At 41.4% G+C, this 22,691-nt stretch overlaps 5 protein-coding genes across 5 annotated transcripts; all 5 read left to right on the top strand.

Annotated features, from left to right (window-relative positions):
• The first annotated feature begins 145 nt into the window (after nt 1-145).
• LOC104770210 (uncharacterized) lies at nt 146-2,759 on the top strand. Its single transcript, XM_010494601.3, has 2 exons — nt 146-325; nt 737-2,759. Exon 2 carries the CDS (start codon nt 801-803, stop codon nt 2,592-2,594), a length of 1,794 nt encoding a protein of 597 aa, XP_010492903.2. The 5' UTR covers nt 146-325; nt 737-800; the 3' UTR covers nt 2,595-2,759.
• LOC104770211 (uncharacterized) lies at nt 1,586-6,942 on the top strand. The gene is made up of 3 exons (XM_087506574.1): nt 1,586-2,712; nt 3,003-3,123; nt 3,346-6,942. The coding sequence occupies exon 3, from the start codon at nt 3,392-3,394 to the stop codon at nt 6,053-6,055; it is 2,664 nt and encodes an 887-aa protein (XP_087362700.1). The 5' UTR covers nt 1,586-2,712; nt 3,003-3,123; nt 3,346-3,391; the 3' UTR covers nt 6,056-6,942.
• LOC147918635 (uncharacterized) lies at nt 6,065-6,568 on the top strand. The gene has a single exon (XM_087503613.1). The coding sequence runs from the start codon at nt 6,065-6,067 to the stop codon at nt 6,566-6,568; it is 504 nt and encodes a 167-aa protein (XP_087359739.1).
• An 8,488-nt stretch (nt 6,943-15,430) lies between the features above and the next one.
• On the top strand, nt 15,431-18,101 carry LOC104770212 (uncharacterized). The gene is made up of 2 exons (XM_087505894.1): nt 15,431-15,664; nt 16,101-18,101. The coding sequence occupies exon 2, from the start codon at nt 16,174-16,176 to the stop codon at nt 17,863-17,865; it is 1,692 nt and encodes a 563-aa protein (XP_087362020.1). The 5' UTR covers nt 15,431-15,664; nt 16,101-16,173; the 3' UTR covers nt 17,866-18,101.
• A 1,052-nt stretch (nt 18,102-19,153) lies between these two features.
• LOC104772355 (uncharacterized) lies at nt 19,154-19,510 on the top strand. The gene has a single exon (XM_010496982.1). The coding sequence runs from the start codon at nt 19,154-19,156 to the stop codon at nt 19,508-19,510; it is 357 nt and encodes a 118-aa protein (XP_010495284.1).
• The last annotated feature ends 3,181 nt before the right edge of the window (nt 19,511-22,691 follow it).

Raw genomic sequence — 22,691 nt, forward strand, 5'->3', positions numbered from 1 at the left:
CCTCAACAAATCGGAACTTGTCTACCCATAAAAAATCAAACATGATTTTTTTTTTGTTCAGCGCTACAGTATTATAAGGGTATTTTCGACATTTGTAATGCCACTTGTGGTAGAATAGAAAATGAGTTTATGATTGTGGTAGAATTGGAAAGTTTTATATTAAAGGTGGTAGATTAGACTAAATTCCCTTCTCAAAAAGTTATCATTTTTGTAATTAAAAAAAGTTATCGATTTGAGTAAGCTCCCTACAGAGAGAGAGAGACGACGTAACCTTCGCCGGAGCCCGGAACCACAATTCTCTCCGACGTCGGCCTCTTTCGACAGAGTAAGCTCCCTTATTTTTTTTGTTCCTTTGTCCGGCTAAACTCGCTGTATATGATTCTCTTACTACTTGGGTATCGTTCTCTCTCTATATACATATCTAGGGATTTAGCGGGGGTTTAGTTTAGGCTTTTATGATTTTTTTTTTTCTTTTCTCTTTTCAAATGTGTTTCAAACTATAATGAAATGGGGGTTTTAATTTAAAAAGGGTTTCTTTGTTGTTTCATCCGATTTTCGAATTTTTCAGTTTATGTCTTGGATTTTTGATAGTTTTACTCTTTTTTTTTTTTTATGTTCTCTTTGTTGATGTTTAAACATATGACCGAGGAACTAATGCTTAGTGAAGTTAATCGTGTGCAAACTATTTTGACGATTGCTTGGTTTTGATTATTTAATTTGTTCATTGTTGTTGAAGAAAAAGGGCTGACCCTGATCGAGTTGAGATCATATTAGAGGAGCCACTGAAGGGTAAAGCTGTAATGGAAAAGACTAACCTTGATGGTGCCCGAGAGCTACTTCATCACGATCAGAAGTCTGTTCCTCAGACATTCTCTTCTGCGGCAAACACTGGTGAGAAGAGAAAGAGGGAAGGATTGGTGAGAAGAGAAGGAGAAAGTTGTAACATCAGCGATAATGAAGAAGTTATTATAGTTGGTGATGCTAAAGCTATTAAAGATTTTTATTTGGATGGAGGAGAGCAGTCTCAGAGGTATGTGTTTAGCAAGCGAAATGCTTTCGATGTACAAAACGGTTCTTTGGAAAAGGAAGAAGCAGGAGAAGAACCAGACAGAGCAAAGCAGGTTTCAAATTTTAATGATTTTAATAAGCTGAGGGAAGAAGGCAAAGTTTCAGTTGGCCAGATCTGGGCTCTTTATGATGATACAGTGGATGGCATGCCTAGATTGTATGCTCAGATCAGAAAAATTTCAGTTCCTGGTTTTGATGTTAGTGTCACATGGCTTGAGCCTGATCCATATGAGGAGGAACTAATACAGAAGTATGAAAAAGACTTGCCTGTTTCTGTTGGTAGGTTTAAACTTGGGAAAGATGAGACTATTAAAGATCACACAAGGTTCTCTCACGTGGTTCATTGCAATGAAGGAACTGGCGCAGGTAAATTCAGTGTATACCCAAGAAAAGGAGAGACATGGGCTTTGTTTAAGGGTCGTCACAAGACTAGCTACAGTTACCGGGACATAAACTGGTTAGCTGATCCCAGTTCTCCCAATAAATATCAGTATGCATTTGTGGAAATCGTGTCAGAGGCTACTGTACCAAATGAACCAGAACCATCTACTGGATTCTTGCATAAAGCAAAAGGCTTTTCAAGTTTGTTCTGTCTCTTTACTGAGGAAATTGTTACATCTTACATTTCTCGTCACTATGATTATCAGTTCTCTCACCAAGTTCCATCGTTTAAGACGACTGGAGAAGAAGCAGAAGGTGTGCCTCGAGGTGCTTATGAGCTGGATCCCGCTGCGTTACCTGCAAATCTCAAAGAGATAGACGTCCCTTTGCATCTACTAGCAGAGCCTACAGAGCCAAAGTCCGAGAATAATACACTTTCGCAATGCGTGCACTTTGCTAGCAAGGGTAGGACTTTTGAAACTGGCCAAATCTGGGCGTTTTGCGGTGGCGAGGATTACTTGCCCCGGTACTATGGCAAGATTCAGAAAATCACCTTTATTCAGGCATTTGAGCAGGATCCGGTAGTTAAACTGCATGTTGGTCGGCTGAAGTCTACATCAAATAAAGGCATCCTCCAATGGAATGACAAGAGCATGCCCATCGGCTGTGGGAACTTCCGAGCAACAAAATCTCTCGAAATATTCACCGATCTTGATGTATTCTTACGTCAGCTAAGCCTAGACTCATCCGGAGATGGAAATAATTACAGTATCATGCCAAGGACTGGTGATATCTGGGTTATCTACAGAAACTGGAGTAGTGACATTGAGGTCTCTCATCTTAAATCCCAGACTTATGATCTTATAGAAGTTCTTGATGACAAAGCGGCGGATTACAAGGTTTTGCTGTTGGCACCTGATGGTGGCTTTAAGCTAGCTGGCCATGGAGGTTATGATTCAGTATATTTGGCTGCTAAAGAACACTGGATTGATGGCGCTGATGTTAGATTCACAATCCCGAAATCCGAACTGCTCAGATTCTCGCATCAAGTTCCTACTTTGAAAGTAACAAGAGAGATACATGGAGCTTTGCAAGAGGTCTATGAACCTAATACTGATGCACTGCCTGCTAATTTGATTGTATAATCTCTGGGAGCTGAAACAACAGTGGATCAAAAGATTACTCTTTTGCTTACTTTTTGCTTTTTTTTGGGTCCAAAATCCACTAAGAGTTCTTCATGGTTTACTAATCCCTTGATCTATTGTAAGTTCTCCATCTATGAAATAGCAGTATTTGCAGTTTGGTCTGAAGCTCTCTTCTTGCATATTATAAGAACATAAACTAAATCATGAAACGTAGCATTTTCATATCATATATGAAGTATTGATTATATATATATATTAATATATATATATATATATTGTTTTTAATTACTTAAGTTAGACACAGTTTTGCAATAAGATACACACATAATAATCAGATAATTAGTTTCCCGCGCATTGCCAATGAACTTTTCCCGCTAAAATCAGATTATTTGCTTAATTTTTCTTTAGTTACATTTGCCAAACGTGTTTATCGCACGAGCACGACGAATCGTCTTTTCCCTTTTCCGGCGAGAGTCTCCGGTACTTACGACTGCGGTTTGCTTTTCTTGCGCTGCTGTTACGTGAACCGGTACGTGGATTGTAACTAAATGTTTTGTTTTTGTTAATCTAATCTAGAGTTTAAGCTTTCTCCGATGTTTCTCTTATTGTGAGATTTGGGATTCTTAGTGTAAAGTAAAGACGCTTGCTTTATGGTTCTTATTGCTTTGTTTTGATCTAAATTGCTTTTAAAGAACAGTCACAAACTCGCCAGAACCTTATTTTGATGGCCATAATCTGTATTCTTCTGCAGGAAACCAATAGGAGGAAGTCATCTTCTGGTCTCAAAGTTTGGTTAGATGATGGGTATCACCATTGACGAGCTTCGGATAGAGAAAGATGCTTCAGAGACTTCGACTACAGCTCAATCTCAAGCTCCTTGCAATGATGACCGTCCCATGTTTTGGACTATATGTCCGTTTTGTGCTGTTAGGTACAGATCCCATAGAAGCTTTCTCAACAAACCGAGCCGGTGTCAATCTTGTTACATCAAATTCTTTGGGGAGGAGGAAGTCACTGTTAAAGGCGCTACACCAGAGATTAAACCAAGTCAGATAACTATGCAGAAAAGTGCATCGAGTCAGAACCATGTTGCTAGGAGCAATTTAGTTGCATTGACACCCAAGAACCAGCTTCAGCCTCAAAAAGCTCAGTCCCCAGATCCTTTCAGTGGCATACCAAAGTTTTGGACCATGTGCCCATTCTGTACTGTGAGGTTCAGGTTACCTAGGCGGGACTTTCTCAACAAGCCTACCAGTTGTCAGTCTTGCAAGATGAAATTCACTGCGACTGAATCCCCTGTTCAATTCCTTCTACCAGGGAAAAAATCAAGTCAGACAACTTTGCCTACTATGGAGAAAACTAGGTTGAGTCAAAACCATGTCAGTAGGAGCAATTTGGCTAAATCAACACCCAAGTACCTGCTTCAGCCGCAAAAAGCTCAACCTCAAACAGTTCCAGTCAGATCTCGTCCAAGCTTTTGGACTATGTGTCCATTCTGTGAGCACAAGTATCTTTTTATGAGAAAATATATCAACAAATGGCTCAATTGTCAGATATGCAAGAAGAAGTTCAATGCGGTTGAAGGGAATTTCTCCTTGGTCCAACCAAAAACAGTCCCAACTAAGAATCCAGGCACACATGTCTCTGGAAAGGAAAGTTTCCCCCCAGCTTTGAGCTGTACTGTGAAGGTTGGTGAGAAGAGAGCGAGGAATGAGTATGGTGAAAGTTGCAATACTGTAACTCGCAGCAAGTCTGATAAAGTAATTGTAAAATTAAGTGAAGATGGCAGTAGAAGAGTGTCAGATGATAATGGAGATGCAGGAGAAGAGTCTGGAATTGCAAAGGAACTCCATGAGGTTCATCTTTTCAAAGAAACATTGCCAAATGCCATTAATAGGAATGCTCAGGTGGGACCTACAATGGGGATCTCTCAGAATCTCAAGGTAGAAAAAAACTCTGTTTTTTGTGATACAAGTTCAGAATTTGCAGTACAACTAAAGACTTCTGAATGTGCTGGCCCAAATTGTAACGACATTAGGAGCGATTTGCTTGCGTTAACATCCAAGAATCAGCAAGAAAAAGCTCAAGCTTTCTCCTTACAACAACAGAATAAAGTCCTAAGTAAGAATCCAGGCACACATGTCTCTGGAAAGGAAAGTTCCCTTGGTTTGAGTTGTGCTGTGATGGTTGGTGAGAAGAGAAAGAGGAACGAGTATGGTGAAAGTTGCACCACTGAAGATCAAAACAAATCTGAAGATGTTATTGGCAGCGCTGTAGACAATAGTAGAAGAGGATTCAGTGATAATGGGGATGTAAGAAGGCAAGAAGAGCCGGGACGGGGGAAGCAACTCCATGAGGCTGTTCGTTCTGAAGAAACATCCACGGATCATAAGTTGAATGAGAACCAAGATGCTGCAGGGAACTCCGGACATCTTGAGGTGGATGAAAAGTCTAATTTATGTGATTCAGCTTCAGAAGATGCAGTACAACTGAAAACTTCTGAATGTGGTGGTCTAAAGTTTAACGACTTTGATAAGCTGAGGGAAGAAGTAAACTTTGCGGTTGGTCAAACCTGGGCTCTCTATGATAAAGCGGATGGAATGCCTAGAGTGTATGCTGATATCAGAAAAGTTTCAGTTCCTTCTTTTGGGCTTAGGATTACATACCTAGAGCCAGATCCGGATGGTGAGAAAGAGATACAATGGTTTGAAGAAGACTTGCCTATTTCTGTTGGCAAGATCAGGTTTGGGAAAAGTCAGAACACAAAAGATCGTTCCATGTTCTCTCATTTAACCCACTACATATGCAAATACGATGAAAAAAACGACAATGGTCGTTTCGACAATGGTCGTTTAAGTATCTCCCCAAGAAAAGGCGAGACTTGGGCTCTATTTAAGAACTGGGACATTAACTGGTCTTCGGAGCCAGATTCTCACCGCAAATTTGAGTATGAGTTTGTTGAGGTTTTGTCAGATTACACTGACGGAGCTGGTGTATCTGTTGCATTCTTGCATAAAGCAAAAGGATATGCAAGTGTGTTCTTTCGAATGGGGACTGGGGGTGCAGACATATCTCAGATTCTACCTCACAGTTTGTATCGGTTCTCCCACAGGATTCCTTCCTTGAAACTGACTGGAATGGAAGGAAAAGTTGTACCAAAAGATGCTTTCGAGCTGGACCAAGCTGCGTTACCAGAAAGAATTGAAGAGAAGACTGTCCCTTCTCATCTATTAGCGGGGCCTAAGTCGAAACCTGAAGCACTTTGCTTTTCTAGGAAGGGAAAGGTTTTTCAAACTGGTCAGATTTGGTCATTTTACAGGGGTAACGGTAACTTGCCTCTGTACTATTGTAGGATTCAGAGGATAGATTTATCTCGGGAAATCGAGCAGGAAGCAGAGTTTAAACTATCTGTAAGTCGGTTAAAGGCTAATCCTTTCCCCTGGAATGTCATTCCGTGGTAGGACAAGAGAATGCCTGTTGGTTGTGGAACTTACTCGGTGAGGAACTGTTTCGAAATTCTCTCTCCAGATGATGTTTTACATCAGATAAGGCCTCAAACCTCCATGGATGGAGATGGGTATACCATTATTCCCAAGATTGGGGATGTTTGGGCCATATACAGATGTTGGACTTGTGATAAGGAGTTCAAGGACATGGGTTCATACGAGTATGACATTGTTGAAGTTCTTGATGACACCTTGGACTATAAGGTTTTAGCGTTGGAGCCTGCGTTGTTTGCTAATGAAGAGGAAGGTAAAAAGACATTCTTCAGAGCAGCTGAGAGTAGGCATGCTGATTGTGACGATGAGGATGGGTCAGAAGCGATATTTACAATCCCAAAGTCGAAAAGGCTCAGCTTCTCACATCAGATTCCTGCTTCCCGGGTAACCAAGGAGATAGACGGAGATTTGAAAGAGCTTTTTGAAGTTAACTCTAGAGCGTTACCTACAAACGTGAGGTATCAAGACCATTGAGCAAAGGGGAGAAAAGGGTTACATTTCGTTAGCTTTTGGTGCTCAATTTGTCAAAAAGGTTTGTTCTTTGTTGTAAGATCTAGGAACTGGAACTTATTTAGAGTTTCTCCATGGTTTAAAGCATTTGCTTCTTTTGTTGGTTCGAAATCTAAGGAAAATCATGTATTTTGAGTAGAAGGTGAGAAGGTGGCTCTCATTTATTTTTGGGTCAAAAGGGTAACTAACCAATGGTTTGTATAATAGGATGAGAAATGTGCTGAACATTCTCAATGGTTTGCATCTGATTCGTTGGTAAATTATCCATCAATATTAATGTAGCAGTACCAGAGAGTTTAAAACTCGCTGGCATGGCATGTGAGTGCGTTTGAACTAAAGTTATCTCAAGAGCATATAATGGCCTTAGGGCATCTCCATTGGGAGACTATTATTTTGAGACTCTTATATTTTTGTAATATTAGAAAATGTATTTTTACAAAATAAGAAGTTTTGGTTTGTTAATTAAATTTATACTCCTCCAATGGTAAGCTCTAATAATTGATCAGTAGTTTGATTCGAGATTTGTTAATCAATCAACAAGATAAAAAATGAAGCAAAATTTCTCTCCGTTGGGAGAAATATCGCGAAGTCGAAGAGATGGAAGAGATGGAGAAAGAAGAGGAAAAAAAATAAATTATTTTTTTATATAATAAATTTGACCAATTAAATACAGACAGCACACTAACTCTTCCCAACAAGAGTCGATGTTAAAACTTACTAAACAAGAGCCAACTCTTGTTGTTTTATCATTTTTGATTTATTTTTAATCTCAAATAAAATAAGAGTCTTGCTAAAAATCCTGCTAAAGTCACCAATGGACTTGCTCTTACATGATTTCAGCCGTTCACTGCTTCGCATCAAGTTCAAAACTAAAAGCTAATAAACCTGAAACTGCCCAAAAGCTCTACACAAACTAGTGGAATCGGTATTTACAAAAAAATGTTTAGACCAGTTTATTCATAGTCATAGAGTAATTTTTTGGTAAAATATGTTCTCTCAATAATATATTGTACATCATTTTTTTATATAACTAGGAGATATCCCGTGCTGGTCAATATTTTAAAAAAAATTATAATATAATAATAAAATTTATTGTTATATTTTTTTAAAAATGTTATTTTATTTGAGATAATATTTATTTTTAATTCTTCTGTATATTGTTTGAGCTGATAGTAGGGTTTCGTCATTGTGAATGTTCTAAAGTCTTGATTCGCAAGTTTGGAATATATTTTTCTCAATTTGGTTTGTTTTGATTTATGGAAGGTTGTTAAGGTATATTAATCTAATTTGCTCGATTAATGGTAATTGTATTTACACCATTATTGCCACAATCATTTAGGAGTTTAATTTCGTAAGGTGAATGAGTATAATAGAAACCTGGTATAAATCTTAATAATGCATATTACTCTTCAATCTAATAAGATCTTAGCAAATATGTAATAGTTTATTAAATGCAAATTAGATCTTTCCTAAAAAACAATCGACTATAATTGTTTGCTATATTATAGGGATGTAAATAAGTAGAGTATAATTAAAATAGAAGATATGTGTCATTAAGAGGATGTTAAACCCGGCCAAAAATATTTGGCAATATTAGGGAGGATCCGATTAGTTGAATCGGTTATAATTTTAAGTAAAAACCCGACCCAAAATAAACAAAAAGTGATGGCACAAATTTGTACTTAAAAAATGTTAAGATAGATAGGTTAAATCGAGACATGAAAGCTCTTCTCATCATGTTTCCGCGCATCTGGCAACTTGAGGGGAAGGTGGTTGGTGCAGACCTGGGAATGGGTAAATTTCAGTTCGATTTTGACGAGGAAGAAGACATTGCCAAGGTGTTGAAGCTGACTCCTTTTCACTTCGACCATTGGATGGTCTCGATGGTCCGATGGACTCCTACGGTGGATCCCTTGTATCCCTCCTAGCTTACTTTCTGGATTCGGATCATGGGGGTGCCTTTCCAATTTTGGGCTGAGCCAACCTTCCGTGGGATTGCTGCGGATCTGGGTCGGGTGGAGGCTGTGGACATTGACGGTGGTCGAGTCCAGGTCACACTCAATGGTCTCAAACCGCTGAGTTTCGAAACGGAGGTCGAGTTTTACAATGGTGAGGAGACCACCGTCTCACTTCGGTATGAGAGGTTGTTTGGTTACTGCCGGCATTGCTTCAGCTTGTGTCACGATGAGGAGCAGTGCCCGTTGTTGAAGCCACCTCCGGTCCCTGCTGTTCCGGCTCTCCATCGGGATGAGCCTGAAGACCGTCAGGCTAAAAGTTACAAAGGGGCTATTGTTTCGGAGTGGAGGAAGGGTACGAGTTATGAGGGAGGTTCCAAGGGTGCGTCCAAAGGACGACATACTGGTAATGGTTCTCAAGGTGAGGGGAAGCGTTCAAAATCGAGGTCTGACACAGTGGCAGGAGAACCGGTTGCTAAGCAATGGCGTTTTCAGTCATATGTCCAGTACAACGAGTATCGCCATTCTCGGGCGGTTGCCAAGGAGACTGCGGTCAAGGAATCTGCTATATTGACGGAGGTGAGGGAAGAAGGGGAGATGTCTAATTCCCAGGAGATGAGTGCAGTTGCTATTCCGGCCAAGGTGGTTCGCAAGGCGCTGTTCCAGGAGGAGGGAGCTGATGTGAATGTGGCCATGGATAAGGAGAGGTCTCAGGTTCTAGAGGAGCCTTATTTGGTGACTGGTATGGAGATTTCCGAGCAAACTGGGGAAGGTGTGTTGCCACAATCGGTGGAGGAGGTGGTGAGTCCCAGTAAGGGAGGCGGTGGAGATGGTGCTATTATGTTGGTTGCGGGACTAGTGGGGGAGGTTTCCCTGGGAACCGAGGAGCCCACTGATGCTGATACCACGTTGCCTGTTGAGGATATGGTGGTTGGGGAGCAGGTCAACACTGAAGTCGCTGATGAGGCTACGGAAGCCGGTTTCACAAGCGAGGTTGATCAGGCTGCAATAGAAGATGACCAGCAAGGAATGGAAGGACCTACCTTGCCCAAGCAGCGCAAGGGTAAGGGAATCATGGGATCAAAGGGTTTGGGGTCTAAGAAGTTAAATGTGTACGTTCGCACTCCTAGGAAGCGTCCTGCGCCAAGGAGTACTGCTTCCTCCGGGGTTCCTAATAACCCGAAGCCACAGGCGATGGAGAAGGAGGTGGTTGGTGGTGCCAAACCACCTATTCCAAAGACCGATAAATGAAGATCCTTAGCTGGAATTGTCAGGGTTTGGGTAATAATGCGACTATTGGTTATCTCAGGGATCTGTGGGGTAGACATCGTCCTGATTTCTTGTTTCTTTCTGAAACTAAACAATCTTTTTCTTTTTTAGAACCTTTTGTTGGTCATTTTGGTTATTCCTTTTTAAAAACAGTTGAGCCTGTTGGTTGTAGTGGCGGTTTAGCCCTATTTTATAATAATACTTATAATGTTTCAGTTTTATTTGAATCCAATCGATTAATTGATGTGGAAGTAGATTTCAAAGGACAACTTGTTTATTTGTCTTTTATTTATGGTGACCCGGTACCTAAGACACGGGATGCGGTGTGGGAACGGTTAACGCGAATTGGCCTAAACCGGAATTCACCCTGGTTTTTAATTGGTGATTTTAATGAAATAAAAAATAATCATGAGAAACGCAGGGGAAAGCTGCGACATGCCTCTTCCTTTGTGTCTTTGATATGTCTATATTTTGTCTCTCCTTAGCCTATTTTTATCATGCATTTAGCTAGGATAACTCATTGGTTTGCATCGTTTTCTAGTTTTTTCTATACACTTTGCACGTCTAGGTAGCTCTTGCATCATCCTTGCATACATTGTGCATTTTGGAGTATTTCAGGTATTTAGGAAACGTTGGAAGCTATTCTCGTCCGAGCCATGGTCACCATCTTCATTCTCGTCCGAGCCATGGTCACCATCTTCATTCTCGTCCGAGCCATGGTCACCATCTTCGTTTCGTCCGAGCCATGGTCACCATCTTCATTCTCGTCCGAGCCATGGTCACCATCTTCATTCTCGTCCGAGCCATGGTCACCATCTTCATTCTCGTCCGAGCCATGGTCACCATCTCCGTCTCGTCCGAGCCATTGTCACCATCTCCGTTCCGTCCGAGCTATCCGTCCAAGCCATGCTCCTCAGCCTTCCATCCGAGCTATGATGACATTGGATTCCATTCGACGCACATGGACTTGATCGCACATGTCGGGAAGAAAGACGTTTGGTTTCACATGCTTCAGGAGATTACCGAACCGACGCTTTACCTTGTCGTTTTAAGTTTTAGGGCTTTCCATGTTGGACTACTATATATACATTTTGTTAAGTCTTTGCGGAGACATCTTATCTTTTAATCTCGTTTTCGTTCCCAGAAGGTTTTTAACCTAGCATCCAAAACACGTTCTCAGACTTGTATTCCGATATCGTTGAGATTTATTGAGATTTTGCATTTGATTCCTTCTACAAAGTTGTTAATCTTATTTTTATCTATCTTATTATGCTTGATTCAATGATTTCGGTGTTTGCATCCTTGACTATGATTTTCGGATCTGAGTAGTGTGGTAGTTCCTGAGGATGGGATAGATTAGGTGGAGGATCTTAGGATGTAGAGTGTTTAAGCTTTGATTGTAAAATTCCCTTCTGGACTAGAGTTAGAATTACTTGTTTCTCTCTGATCAATTGGAACTAGGTTCGAGACATTTCCGCACCCAAAAGGTGTTTGATGAAATGTCTGACCAACTAGTGCCAGAGACTTACGTTCCTAGCCTAAGAGATTAGTTGTCTAGGATGTTTGTTGACACGAATGAACTTGTCTGTCATGCCTGCTCGACCACGTTTCTCTAGCGAGAGCTAGGTATGGAAGTGGTTGCGTCTGAGTAGCTTTTGCCAAGAGATTGGATTAGCTAAGTTGTGATGTTCATTGTTTAGGGATACTTTGCTTATGGTATGTTAAACACTCCTTAGACTAGAATACTCCACCGACATCAATTACCCCATCCTTAGGACTTCTTTCTTTCTGATTTTTATTACATTCCTGGAACTGTTTCGTTTGTTCATGCTTAGAATCGTTTGCGTTTTTATTCACTTTCGCTTCTTGTCATGCATTCTTGTTTCTTGTTCTGTGACTCATTTCCATTTCGCATTTTGATCATTCTAGGACTCTTAGATAAAAACACTCTTTGAATTGGCTTAACTTGTGATTCCTTGATTGCATCTTGATTGCTAGCAACATCCCATTTGGATTGACACCTTAAATACTACAACACTTAAGGTTAATTGAACCTGCTAGGAGACACAAAAATCTTAGTATCAGTCTTTTAACACGATGATTCGACATTGTGGTTTACTGGAATTCCCTTCTGTTGGCGATAGCCTTTCTTGGAGAGGTTGGCGGGATAAGAAGCCGATTCGGTGCCGCCTCGATAGAGCCTTGGCTAATGAGGAGTGGCATGATATGTTCAGTAACTCCTTCACGGAATATCTGCCGATGATTGCATCCGATCATAAACCGGTTTTAGCTTCTCTGGATGATAAGGTCAGACGTGGTAAAAGTGTGTTTCGGTTTGATAGACGATGGTTGGAAAAAGACGGTTTGTTCGGGGCAATTGCCTCGGGTTGGGGGGCTGAGTCGGGTGCGGCAATGTCCACGGTGGCTGATAAGATTATCACTTGTCGTGCTGCGATATCTCGGTGGCGGAAGGAGCAGAAGCCCTATGGGCGGGAAACAATTGAAGAGTTGAAAGTTTGATTAGCGGCGGCTCAGTCAAATGATGCCACTACGGTTGAAGAGATTGCAGAGTTGACGTGGACTCTGCGGGAGGCTTATCGAGATGAGGAAATTTATTGGTATCAGAAGAGTAGAAGCCTTTGGATGAAAGTTGGGGATCAAAATACTAGTTATTTTCATGCTCAGATGAAGCAACGGTAGGCCAGGAATCGGATTATTGGGCTCCATGATGAGGCTGGTAATTGGTCAACAGAGGAGGTCGCTATCCAAAATATGGCGGTATCTTATTTTGAGGATTTATTTACATCTTCGGATCCGGCAGGATTCCAAGAGGCTTTAACTGAGGTTCAGTCCGTGATCATAGGGGATATGAATGTTTTTCTGACTAAAGAGGTCACCGAAAATGAGGTTAAGGAGGTGTTGTTTATGATGCACCCGGACAAGGCCCCAGGGCCGGATGGGATGACTGCTTTGTTTTATCAAAAGGCGTGGGCAACTGTTAAGGCAGATTTGGTACTTTTGGTCAATTCTTTTTTACGGGAAGGGATTTTTGATAAACGGTTGAATATGACAAATATTTGTCTTATTCCGAAGGTAGACAAGCCGACCAGGATGATGGAATTGAGGCCTATTAGTCTGTGTAATGTTGGGTATAAGATTATTTCAAAGGTTTTGTGCCAGCGGCTGCGCGGTTTTCTGCCATCTCTGGTCTCTGAGACGCAGTCGGCCTTTGTAGGAGGTCGGTTAATCTCTGACAATATTTTGATTGCTCAAGAGATGTTCCATGGGCTACGGACTAATCCCTCATGCAAAGGGAAATTCATGGCTATTAAAACGGATATGAGTAAAGCTTATGATCGGGTGGAGTGGGCTTTTATTGAACATTTATTGCGGAAGTTCGGTTTCTGTGAGAAATGGATAACTTGGATTATGTGGTGTGTGTCGTCGGTACAATACAAAGTCCTAATAAATGGACAACCCCATGGTTCTATTGTGCCTCATCGGGGCCTACGTCAGGGGGACCCTTTGTCGCCTTATCTTTTTATTCTCTGCACAGAGGTGCTTATCGCCAACTTCCGTAAGGCGGAGGAGGCTAAGCTTATATCAGGAATTCGGGTGTCGACAGCGAGTCCGGCGATCTCCCATCTGTTGTTCGCGGGTGACAGTCTTTTCTTCTGTCGTGCTTCAAAGGATCAGTGTGAGGTTATCCTAGGGATTCTTCAACATTATGAGCGGGTTTCGGGTCAACAGATTAATTTTCAAAAGTTATCGGTCCAATTTGGTCACACGGTTGATGCAACTCTTCGAGAGAAGCTTAAAGTGACCTTGGGAATTACGAATTTATGGGGTATGAGCTCCTACCTAGGCATTCCAGAGAGTTTGGGTGGTTCTAAGACGAAGATATTTTCCTTCATCCAGGATAGATTACAAGCGCGAGCTGGGGGGTGGCCTGCTCGGCTTCTATCCAAAGGTGGAAAGGAGGTAATGATTAAATCGGTGGTCACAGCGGTTCCTACTTTCGTAATGTCTTGCTTTCGCCTGCCGAAAACGGTAACGAGGAAGTTGACGAGTTCAATATCTAATTTTTGGTGGAGTTCGTCGGGGGAGTCGCGGGGGTTACATTGGGTGGCGTGGGAAAAGTTGTGTTTCAGCAAGTTAGAGGAGGGTCTGGGTTTCCGATGTTTGGATGACTGTAATACCGCGTTGCTGGCCAAGCAACTCTGGCGGTTAATTACAGTCCCGGATTCTCTTTTTGCTCGGGTTTTTAAAGGCCGGTATTATAGACATTCTGATCCTATGGATCCGATAAAGTCTTACTCCCCATCTTATGGTTGGCGGAGTATAGTTTCTGCTCGCTCTCTGGTTAGTAAAGGACTCATTAAACGAGTAGGATCCGGTGATTCGATTTCTGTTTGGAATGATCCTTGGATTCCCGCCCAATCCCCGAGACCAGCATTAAGCAATGGGTTGCCTCTAGATCCTCTGCTTCGAGTTAAATTTTTCGTTGACAGGAACACCAATTCCTGGAATATGGCTCAGCTCACGGCCACTTTTGTGCCGGAAGATGTTGCCATAATTTCGGCCTTACCTATCGGAAGGACGGCTTCGCCAGACTTGTTGGGCTGGCATTTCACAAAAACGGGTCATTATACAGTCAAATCCGGATACAATATTTTACAACAGCAGAAGGTGATCAGATCCGGGGGGTGGTCATGGGCCCACATATTACACAATTACAGGCTTTTGTCTGGAAGGTTAGGTGTCCCCCTAAGATTAGGCACTTCATGTGGCAAGTGCTCACCGGGTGTATGGCAGTTTCCACTAATCTTCGGAGGCGTGGTTTGGATTGCGAGGTCCAGTGTGCACTCTGTGGATTTCAGGACGAAACAATTAATCATGTTCTGTTTGAATGTCCACCGGCGCGGCAGGTGTGGGCTTTATCGCAGTTTCCGACAAGGCCAGGGGTTTTCCCTGCGGAGTCGGTCTATACGAATATGGATTTTCTTTTTTGGTGGTTCTTGGAGACACCAACTCAAGAGATTTATCCATGGGTTTTGTGGTATCTTTGGAAGGCGCGGAATGATAAATTTTTTAGTAACCTGGATCCTCATCCGGAAGCGATTTTGCGGATAGCTGAGGATGAATCCAAAGCTTGGTTTTTAGCACAGCTGGAGGAGGGAGTAGAGCCGGATTTCTCGGTTCCCAGGGCCTCTGGCGGGGTTAGTGGTTTCATGCGGGACAGATACCCAACCCACTGTGTATGTTTTATAGATGGTTCCTGGAAGGTGACTGATCCGTTTGCAGGCCGAGGTTGGTTTTGCTCTCCTCCTTTGGGAGGGGTCCCCACTATGGGAGCAGCCAATCTTCGTCATAGTCTTTCCCCGCTTCATGCAGAAGTCGAAGCTCTCGTCTGGGCGATGCGTTGTACGATTGGGGCGGATAATCAGGATGTTGTTTTCCTTACCGACTGCTCCGACTTAGTGAATATGGTGTCTTTACCTTCAGAGTGGCCAGCGTTTGCGACTTACTTGGAGGATATTCAAGAAGATAGGGAGGAATTCTCTTCCTTCTCTTTGCTTTTGATCCCACGCGCACAGAACGGAAAAGCTGATAATCTGACACGACGTGTTCGTACCGAAGCATATCTTACTACCTATGTAAATGATGTCCCGTCCCATTGGCTATAAGCCTCTTTCCTTTCTGTTGTTAAATCGTTTCCCCGCCAAAAGATTTAGTCTCGGGGAAAGTGGGATATTTTTAAGTAGCACGACGATGCTTCCATACTAGAATCCACTTTTCTCTTTTCCGGCCGTAGCCTTCGCCGCCGGCGAAAGAGGTCAGCTTTGGTTGAGTATAATGATCGAATTCGATTCGTTGATTGTATCTGTATGTTTTGTGATTTTCTTTTTTGTTAATTTCTGAATCTCTATGTCGCATCCGAATTTAGGGTTATCGCTCAATTTAGGGTTTAGCCGTTTAGATTTTTTCTCTCATTTTCCTTGATCATGACTCGTGAGATTTGGGTTTTATATCTACAAAAAAGGCTTAATTGAGTAGGGTTCTTATCACTTTTGTCTTTCAGGCACTTGGAAAATTTAGCCCCTTTTTTAACCTGATCAGTGTCAGTGTCACTGTGTGATTTTAGAACTTATATGCTTGTCCAATACTTAAGCCATTCATCTTATGCAAACATAGATTTACGTCTATGTGTGTTATTATCTTTACCATCGTTAAAGTATCTGATGTCCATATATGATTTGTAACTTCTGCAGGGACTTGTCTACTTGTATGCTTATTGTCTACTGCAAACGAGCTTCTTAGAAGAAAAGCTGTTTCACAGACTTGATGAAAGGAACATTTTCTTCAGCTTGTGCTGCTATGAATGTTGGTGAGAAGAGAAAGAGGAACGAATATGGTGAAAGTTGCAATAGTGTTGGACATAACAGTAGAAGAGGGTCTAATGATAATGGAGATGCAGGCAGGGGAGAAGAGTCGCCACAACCAAAATTATCTGACTGTGGTGCTGGTCCAAAGTTTAACGACTTTGATAAGCTGAGGGATGAAGTGAACTTTGCCGTTGGTCAGACCTGGTCACTTTATGATACATCAGATGGGATGCCTAGACTGTATGCTCAGATCAGGAAAGTTTCAGCTCCGTCCTTTGGGCTTAGGATCACATATCTAGAGCCAGATCCAGATGATGAGAAAGAGATACTATGGTTTGAAGAAGACTTGCCTGTTTCTGTTGGTAAGTTCAGGCTTGGACAAAACCAGAACACCAAAGATCGTTCCAAATTCTCTCATGTAATCCATTGTAATGGAGAAAGCAACTCTGCTCATTTCACTGTTTTACCAAGAAAAGGTGAAACTTGGGCGCTTTACAAGAACTGGGACATTAACTGGTCTTCAGAGCCAGATTCTCACCGCAGCTATGAGTATGACTTTGTTGAGGTTTTATCAGATTACGCTGATGGAGAGGGTGTATCTGTTGCGTTCTTGCATAAAGCAAAAGGGTTTTCAAGTGTGTTCTTTTGGATGGGAACCGGTGATGCAGAGATATCTCATATTCTACCTCACAGTTTGTATCGATTCTCCCACAGGGTTCCTTCCTTTAAATTGACAGGAATAGAAGTAATAGGTGTGCCAAAGGATGCTTACGAGCTGGACCAAGCTGCATTACCAGACAGAATTGAAGAGAAGACTTTCCCTTCTCATCTATTAGGAGAGCCCAATGCTTCAAACTGTGAGAGTGGTAGAAAGTCTAAACCTCAAACCATCTACTTTGCTAGGAAGGGGAAGGTTTTTCAAACTGGCCAGATTTGGTCATATTGCGGCCAGTATCAGGAGTTTCCTCTGTACTACGGTAGGATTCAGAAGATCACTTTTACTCAGGCACTGAATCAGAAGGCAGTTTGTAAACTACACATGAGTCAGTTAAAGGCTACTCGTTTCCCTGAGGATGTGATCCAGTATGACGACAAGAAAATGCCTGTTGGTTGTGGAACATTCTACGCTAGAAAAGTTCTCGAAATAATCAGTCCAGATGATGTCTCGCAACAGATAGTGCCTGAAATCTCCGAGAATGGGAATGAATACACCATTCTGCCCAAGATTGGAGAAGTTTGGGTGGTATACAGATTCTGGACTCAATACAGGGAATTCGACAAGGTTGGTTTATGCAGCTATGACATTGTTGAGGTTCTTGATGACACGTTGGATTATAAGGTTCAACTGCTGGAGCGCCAGCACGGTCTTGATGAATATGAAGATATAGATGAAGATGAAGATGAGGATAAAAAAAAGATCTTACGTTTACTCAAAAGGAAAAAAAAGTACTTTACGGAAGTTAAGGAGTACAAGTATAACGAAATTGAAGGGTCAGAACCAATATTTACGATCACGAAGTCAGAAAGGCTCAAATTCTCGCATAAGGTTCCTGCCTCCCGTGTTACCAAAGAGATACACGGAGAGATTAAAGACCTTATATTGGTTGATTCAGTAGCATTGCCTGATCACATGAGCCCTTCATACCATTGACTTTGAGCAAAGTGCCAAATGATTCCTTTTTTTTGTTAGATTTACCCGATTGCATGAGGTTTCCACATCATTTGGTGCATGCTTTTTTGCGGGGTTTGTTTTTTGGTTAAGAATCTTTAACAGTTACTCTGTGATGCAAGAATGTTATATGTATATGGATATGATTCAGCAAGAGGTATTTGCCAGCTTGGTCTGAAATTATTTTTTGAGTTAATATTTCTTACATTTGTTGCTCATTTCATTTGGTTGCATCAAGAGATAATGGCTCAAGCTCTCTCCTTGCAACTTCAGACAGACCCAAGTGTACATTCTGAAGAAGAGGAGCTCACGGTTTTGGCAATACAATAGTTAATTTTTGTATCTCTCTTTGTCGCATCAGAATCTGAGGTTTTAGGTGTTCTCCCATTTATTTATTTACCAGAGAGTAGGCATGCTGATTGTGACGGTGATGATGGGTCAGAAGCGATTTTTACAATCCCAAAGTCGAAAAGGCTCAGCTTCTCACATCAGATTTCTGCTTCCCGGGTAACGAAGGTGATAGACGGAGATTTGAAAGAGCTTTTTGAAGTTAATTCTAGAGCATTACCTAAAAACGTGAGGTATCAAGACCATTGAGCAAAGGGGAAGTGAGGGAAGGGCAGAGAAGGGTTACATTTCGTTAGCTTTTGGTGCTGAATTTGTCCAAATGTTTGTTCTTTGTTTTAAGATGTAGGAACTGGAACTTATTTAGAATGGTTTAAAGCATTTGCTTCTTTTGTTGGTTCGAAATCTATGGAAAAATAATGTATTCTGAGTAGAAGGTGATGGCTCTCATTTATTTTTGGGTCAAAAGGGTAACTAACCAGTGGTTTGTATGAAGACATGACAAAACTCTCAAGCTTCATTGTCCTGCTTCTGAACACACAATTACGCGACTTAACATTGGACGATGACACTGGTTTCGTAAAAAAACGCAAAGGTTTTAAACTTGGCCCCCAAGCAAACACATGTAATTTGATCGATTAGAACATATATAAATTTTTTTTCAAACAATCATTTATTTTGGTTTTAGTTAATATTAAAGTAAAAGGAAATATGTGGCGATGTCAAAAAAACCACAACAAAAATAAAAAGTTATATTTCCTTTTTCCTTAAGATACATTCCATCTCAAATTTGGAAAACTTCTCTATATAATCAACTAAAGGAGTATCATCGCCCAACATTATTTCATAAGTCTCCTTATTTTCTCTCTCTATATAATCACCGACTAGTCTTATCTTTGACTTTGTTTTTCTTACCCTAAAAACAATGGCTGTTTCCGATGATCTCCCACCACCATGTGTGAACAATCATCACGTGAAGAGAAGAAGCACAAAAAAAAAGAGAACGATAAGAAGGAAGGAACTTGAAGAATTGATCAGCGCAGCCATAAGAGCCGCTCATGTTGCAAGAGACAAAGAGTTTTACATCGTCTCTCCCGAAGCCATACGATGCGTTGGGATCCTTAGACAGATACGAAGCTTACCTCTAAACGCTCGGCTTATCACCAAGACCGACGGCTTTCGTACTCTTCTATTCATCTCTAAGAATGGTAACCCTAAAATCCGGTCCGAGTCGCAGTCCGTCATTGATCACTGGAAGGGCATACTCCAAAACAAAACTTAATAATGGAAGGAAGAGATTCACAACGAAGATTTCATCATCGATGGGAGAGTATAAACTAGGGTTTTTTTTTGTGAAAAAAGGGTTTAACCAAATTTGTAAGAAACTAATGTCTTTGTGTTTCTTCTATTTCCAAAGTTTTTTACATGTTTGCAGAAGAACCAAATCAATAATCGTTAATAAAACGAAAGTAGCATGCCATGTAACTAAAGAAAGCAGAGCAAGGGGGTAATATGATCAAACTGATAATAATGGGCTAATAAAGAGATGATTAGTTAATACGAGGTCAGAAAACATAAAAAGAGTAAAGCTTGTCCTGGTTTATCTGATAGTGCCTCAATTCTTCAAGTTCCTTCCTTCTTGAAGAATCTCTCGTGCCTCAGCTTTGGTTTATATATAGTGGATGGGAATGAATACACCATTCTGCCCAAGATTGGAGAAGTTTGGGTGATATGCAGATTCTGGAGTGAGTACAGGGAATTCGACAAGGTTGGTTTATGCAGCTATGACATTGTACTTGTACATATTGAGATTCTTGATGACAGCTTGGATTATAAGGTCCAACTGCTGGAGCGCCAGCACGGTCTTCGTGAATATGAAGATATAGATGAAGATGAAATTGAAGAGAAAAAAAGAGATCTTACGTTTACTCAAAAGGAAAAAAAAGTACTTTACGGAAGTTAAAGAGTATTTACGATCAATAAGTCGGAAAGGCTCAAATTTTCTCGCATAAGGTTCCTGCCTTTCGTGTTACCAAAGAGATATACGGAGAGATTAAAGACCTTATATTGGTTGATTCAGTAGCATTGCCTGATCACATGAGCTAGGTCTTGATAGTTCATCATAAAATTGAGCAAAGAAAGCGAGGGAAGCCAATTATGATTCCTTTTTTTTTTTGTTAGCCTAATGAGGTTTCCACAATGTGTGTATGGATATGAAGCAGCAAGAGGTTGGTCTGAAATTACTTTTGAGTTAAAAACTACTTCTCTTACATTTGTTGCTCATTTGGTTGCATCAAGAAATAATGGCTCAAGCTATCCCTTTGCAACTACAAAAAACAGACCCCAAGTGTACATATGTATTAATCTGAAGAGAGGAGCTCACGGTTTTGGCAATTAGTTTGTGTTTCTTTCTTTCTGTAACGCAGAAGTAACACAAAAAAAAAACTAGATTGACTCAAATTAAGAGGTTAATTACTAAAGTAACTCATAATTGTGAGGGTTAGATGAGTTATTTTTTACCTAAAATATTATTTTTTTCCTTTATTAGGAAAAAAAATAAAGTCAAATTTAACCTCTCCAGTATTGGTAATAGACTGTCGTGGGCCGGTAAACGCAATAATATGTGGATCCAGTGCTGTTTGGATAGAGCCCTTGGGAATGAAGCATGGTTTCAGCTGTTTCCACGGGTGCAGGGTGAATATATGGAAAGGATTGGCTCGGATCACAGGGCATTACTGCTACGCTTGGCTAATGATAATGTTTCTAGATCAGGAAGGTTCATTTTTAACAAAAGATGGATCTCTAAACCGGATTTCGCTGCGGTGGTTCAATCAGGTTGGAACAAAGGCGTGACTACGGGACAAACATCTGTGATGAGTCGGATTGCGGAGTGTAGAAGAACTATTTCTGGATAGAAAAGATCACAAAATCTGAATTCCAAAGTGCGGATACAGCAGGTTAGAGAGCAACTGGATGCAGAGGGTACCAAAATACATCCTAACTTTCAGCTTATGCGGGATCTGCGCTGGGAACTGGCTGAGAATTATCGAGCAGAAGAGCTTTATTGGAAGGAAAGGAGTCGAGAACAATGGTTGCAGGGGGGTGACCGCAACACGAAGTTTTTTCACGGTAGTGTTCAACGGCGTAGGATTCAGAATCAGATTTTATCTCTTTTTGATGAAAATGGTGTAGAGCAGTTCTCTGAGGGGTCTAAAGGAGAGGTGGCCGTGGCATATTTCCGCAAGATGTTTACTAGCTCAAATCCTAGTGCCATAATGGAAGCTCTAGATGGGATGGTGCCTCGTGTCAGTGATAGTATGAATGCAGAACTAATTCGCCCGGTTTCTGTATTGGAAATAAAGAATGCAGTTTTTAGCATCAAAGGGGAGAAGACGCCAGGGGCGGATGGTATGTCGAGTCAATTCTTTAAGGAATATTGGGATGTTGTTGGACCTCAGGTGGTGCAGGAGGTGCAACAGTTTTTTGCATCTGGTCATCTTCCATCTGATTGGAATTTTACGCAGATATATCTAATCCCGAAGGTGCAGAATCCTACTCGCATGACCAACCTAAGGCCTATCAGTCTGTGTTCTGTATTATACAAAACAGTGTCTAAAGTTTTATGTCAGCGTTTGAAGCGGTTCCTGCCTAAAATAGTATCATACACTCAAGGTACCTTTGTGTCGGGTCGCCTCATAACTGATAACATACTTTTAGCACACGAATTGGTCCATGCGCTTCAGACGAAAGCAGGTTGTAATGAGGAATTTCTAGCCATTAAGACAGATATGTCTAAAGCCTACGACAGAGTAGAGTGGAATTTTCTTGAAGAACTGCTTATTAGGCTTGGTTTTGATATTAAATGGGTTAACTGGATTATGAGCTGTGTGCGTTCAGTTACCTTCTCGGTTCTCATTAACGGGAAGGAACATGGCTTCATTAAACCAGAGAGGGGGATTAGACAAGGGGATCCTTTGTCCCCCTTTCTCTTTATTCTCTGTGCGGAGGCACTAGTCCATGTGATGAACAAGGCAGAGCAAGAGGGTAGACTCACGGGGCTGAAACTTACACCGGAGTGTCCTTCGATCCAGCACCTCCTTTTTGCTGATGACAGCCTATTTCTGTGTCGTGCTAGTCTTTTGGAATGCTCAAACCTGTTACAGTGTTTAAGGTTGTATGGAGATGCGTCTGGTCAAGAGATAAATCTCCAAAAATCATCGATAACCTTTGGAAAGAAGTTAGATCCGTACATGAGGAGGGTTCTCGGTTTGTTTACGGGTATTGAACAAGAGGGAGGGGCTGGTAAGTACTTAGGCCTCCCTGAATGCTTTAGTGGCTCCAAGAAGGACATGTTAGCGTATATAACAGATAGATTAACATCTCGATTACGCGGTTGGTTCGAGAAAACATTGTCCTTGGGGGGAAAAGAAGTTTTGCTTAAAGCAGTGGCGCTTGCTCTTCCG

The sequence above is a fragment of the Camelina sativa genome, chromosome 20 (genome assembly GCF_030686135.1).
Source record: "Camelina sativa cultivar CO46 ecotype springtype chromosome 20, ASM3068613v1".
In the NCBI taxonomy this organism is placed as follows: domain Eukaryota; kingdom Viridiplantae; phylum Streptophyta; class Magnoliopsida; order Brassicales; family Brassicaceae; genus Camelina; species Camelina sativa.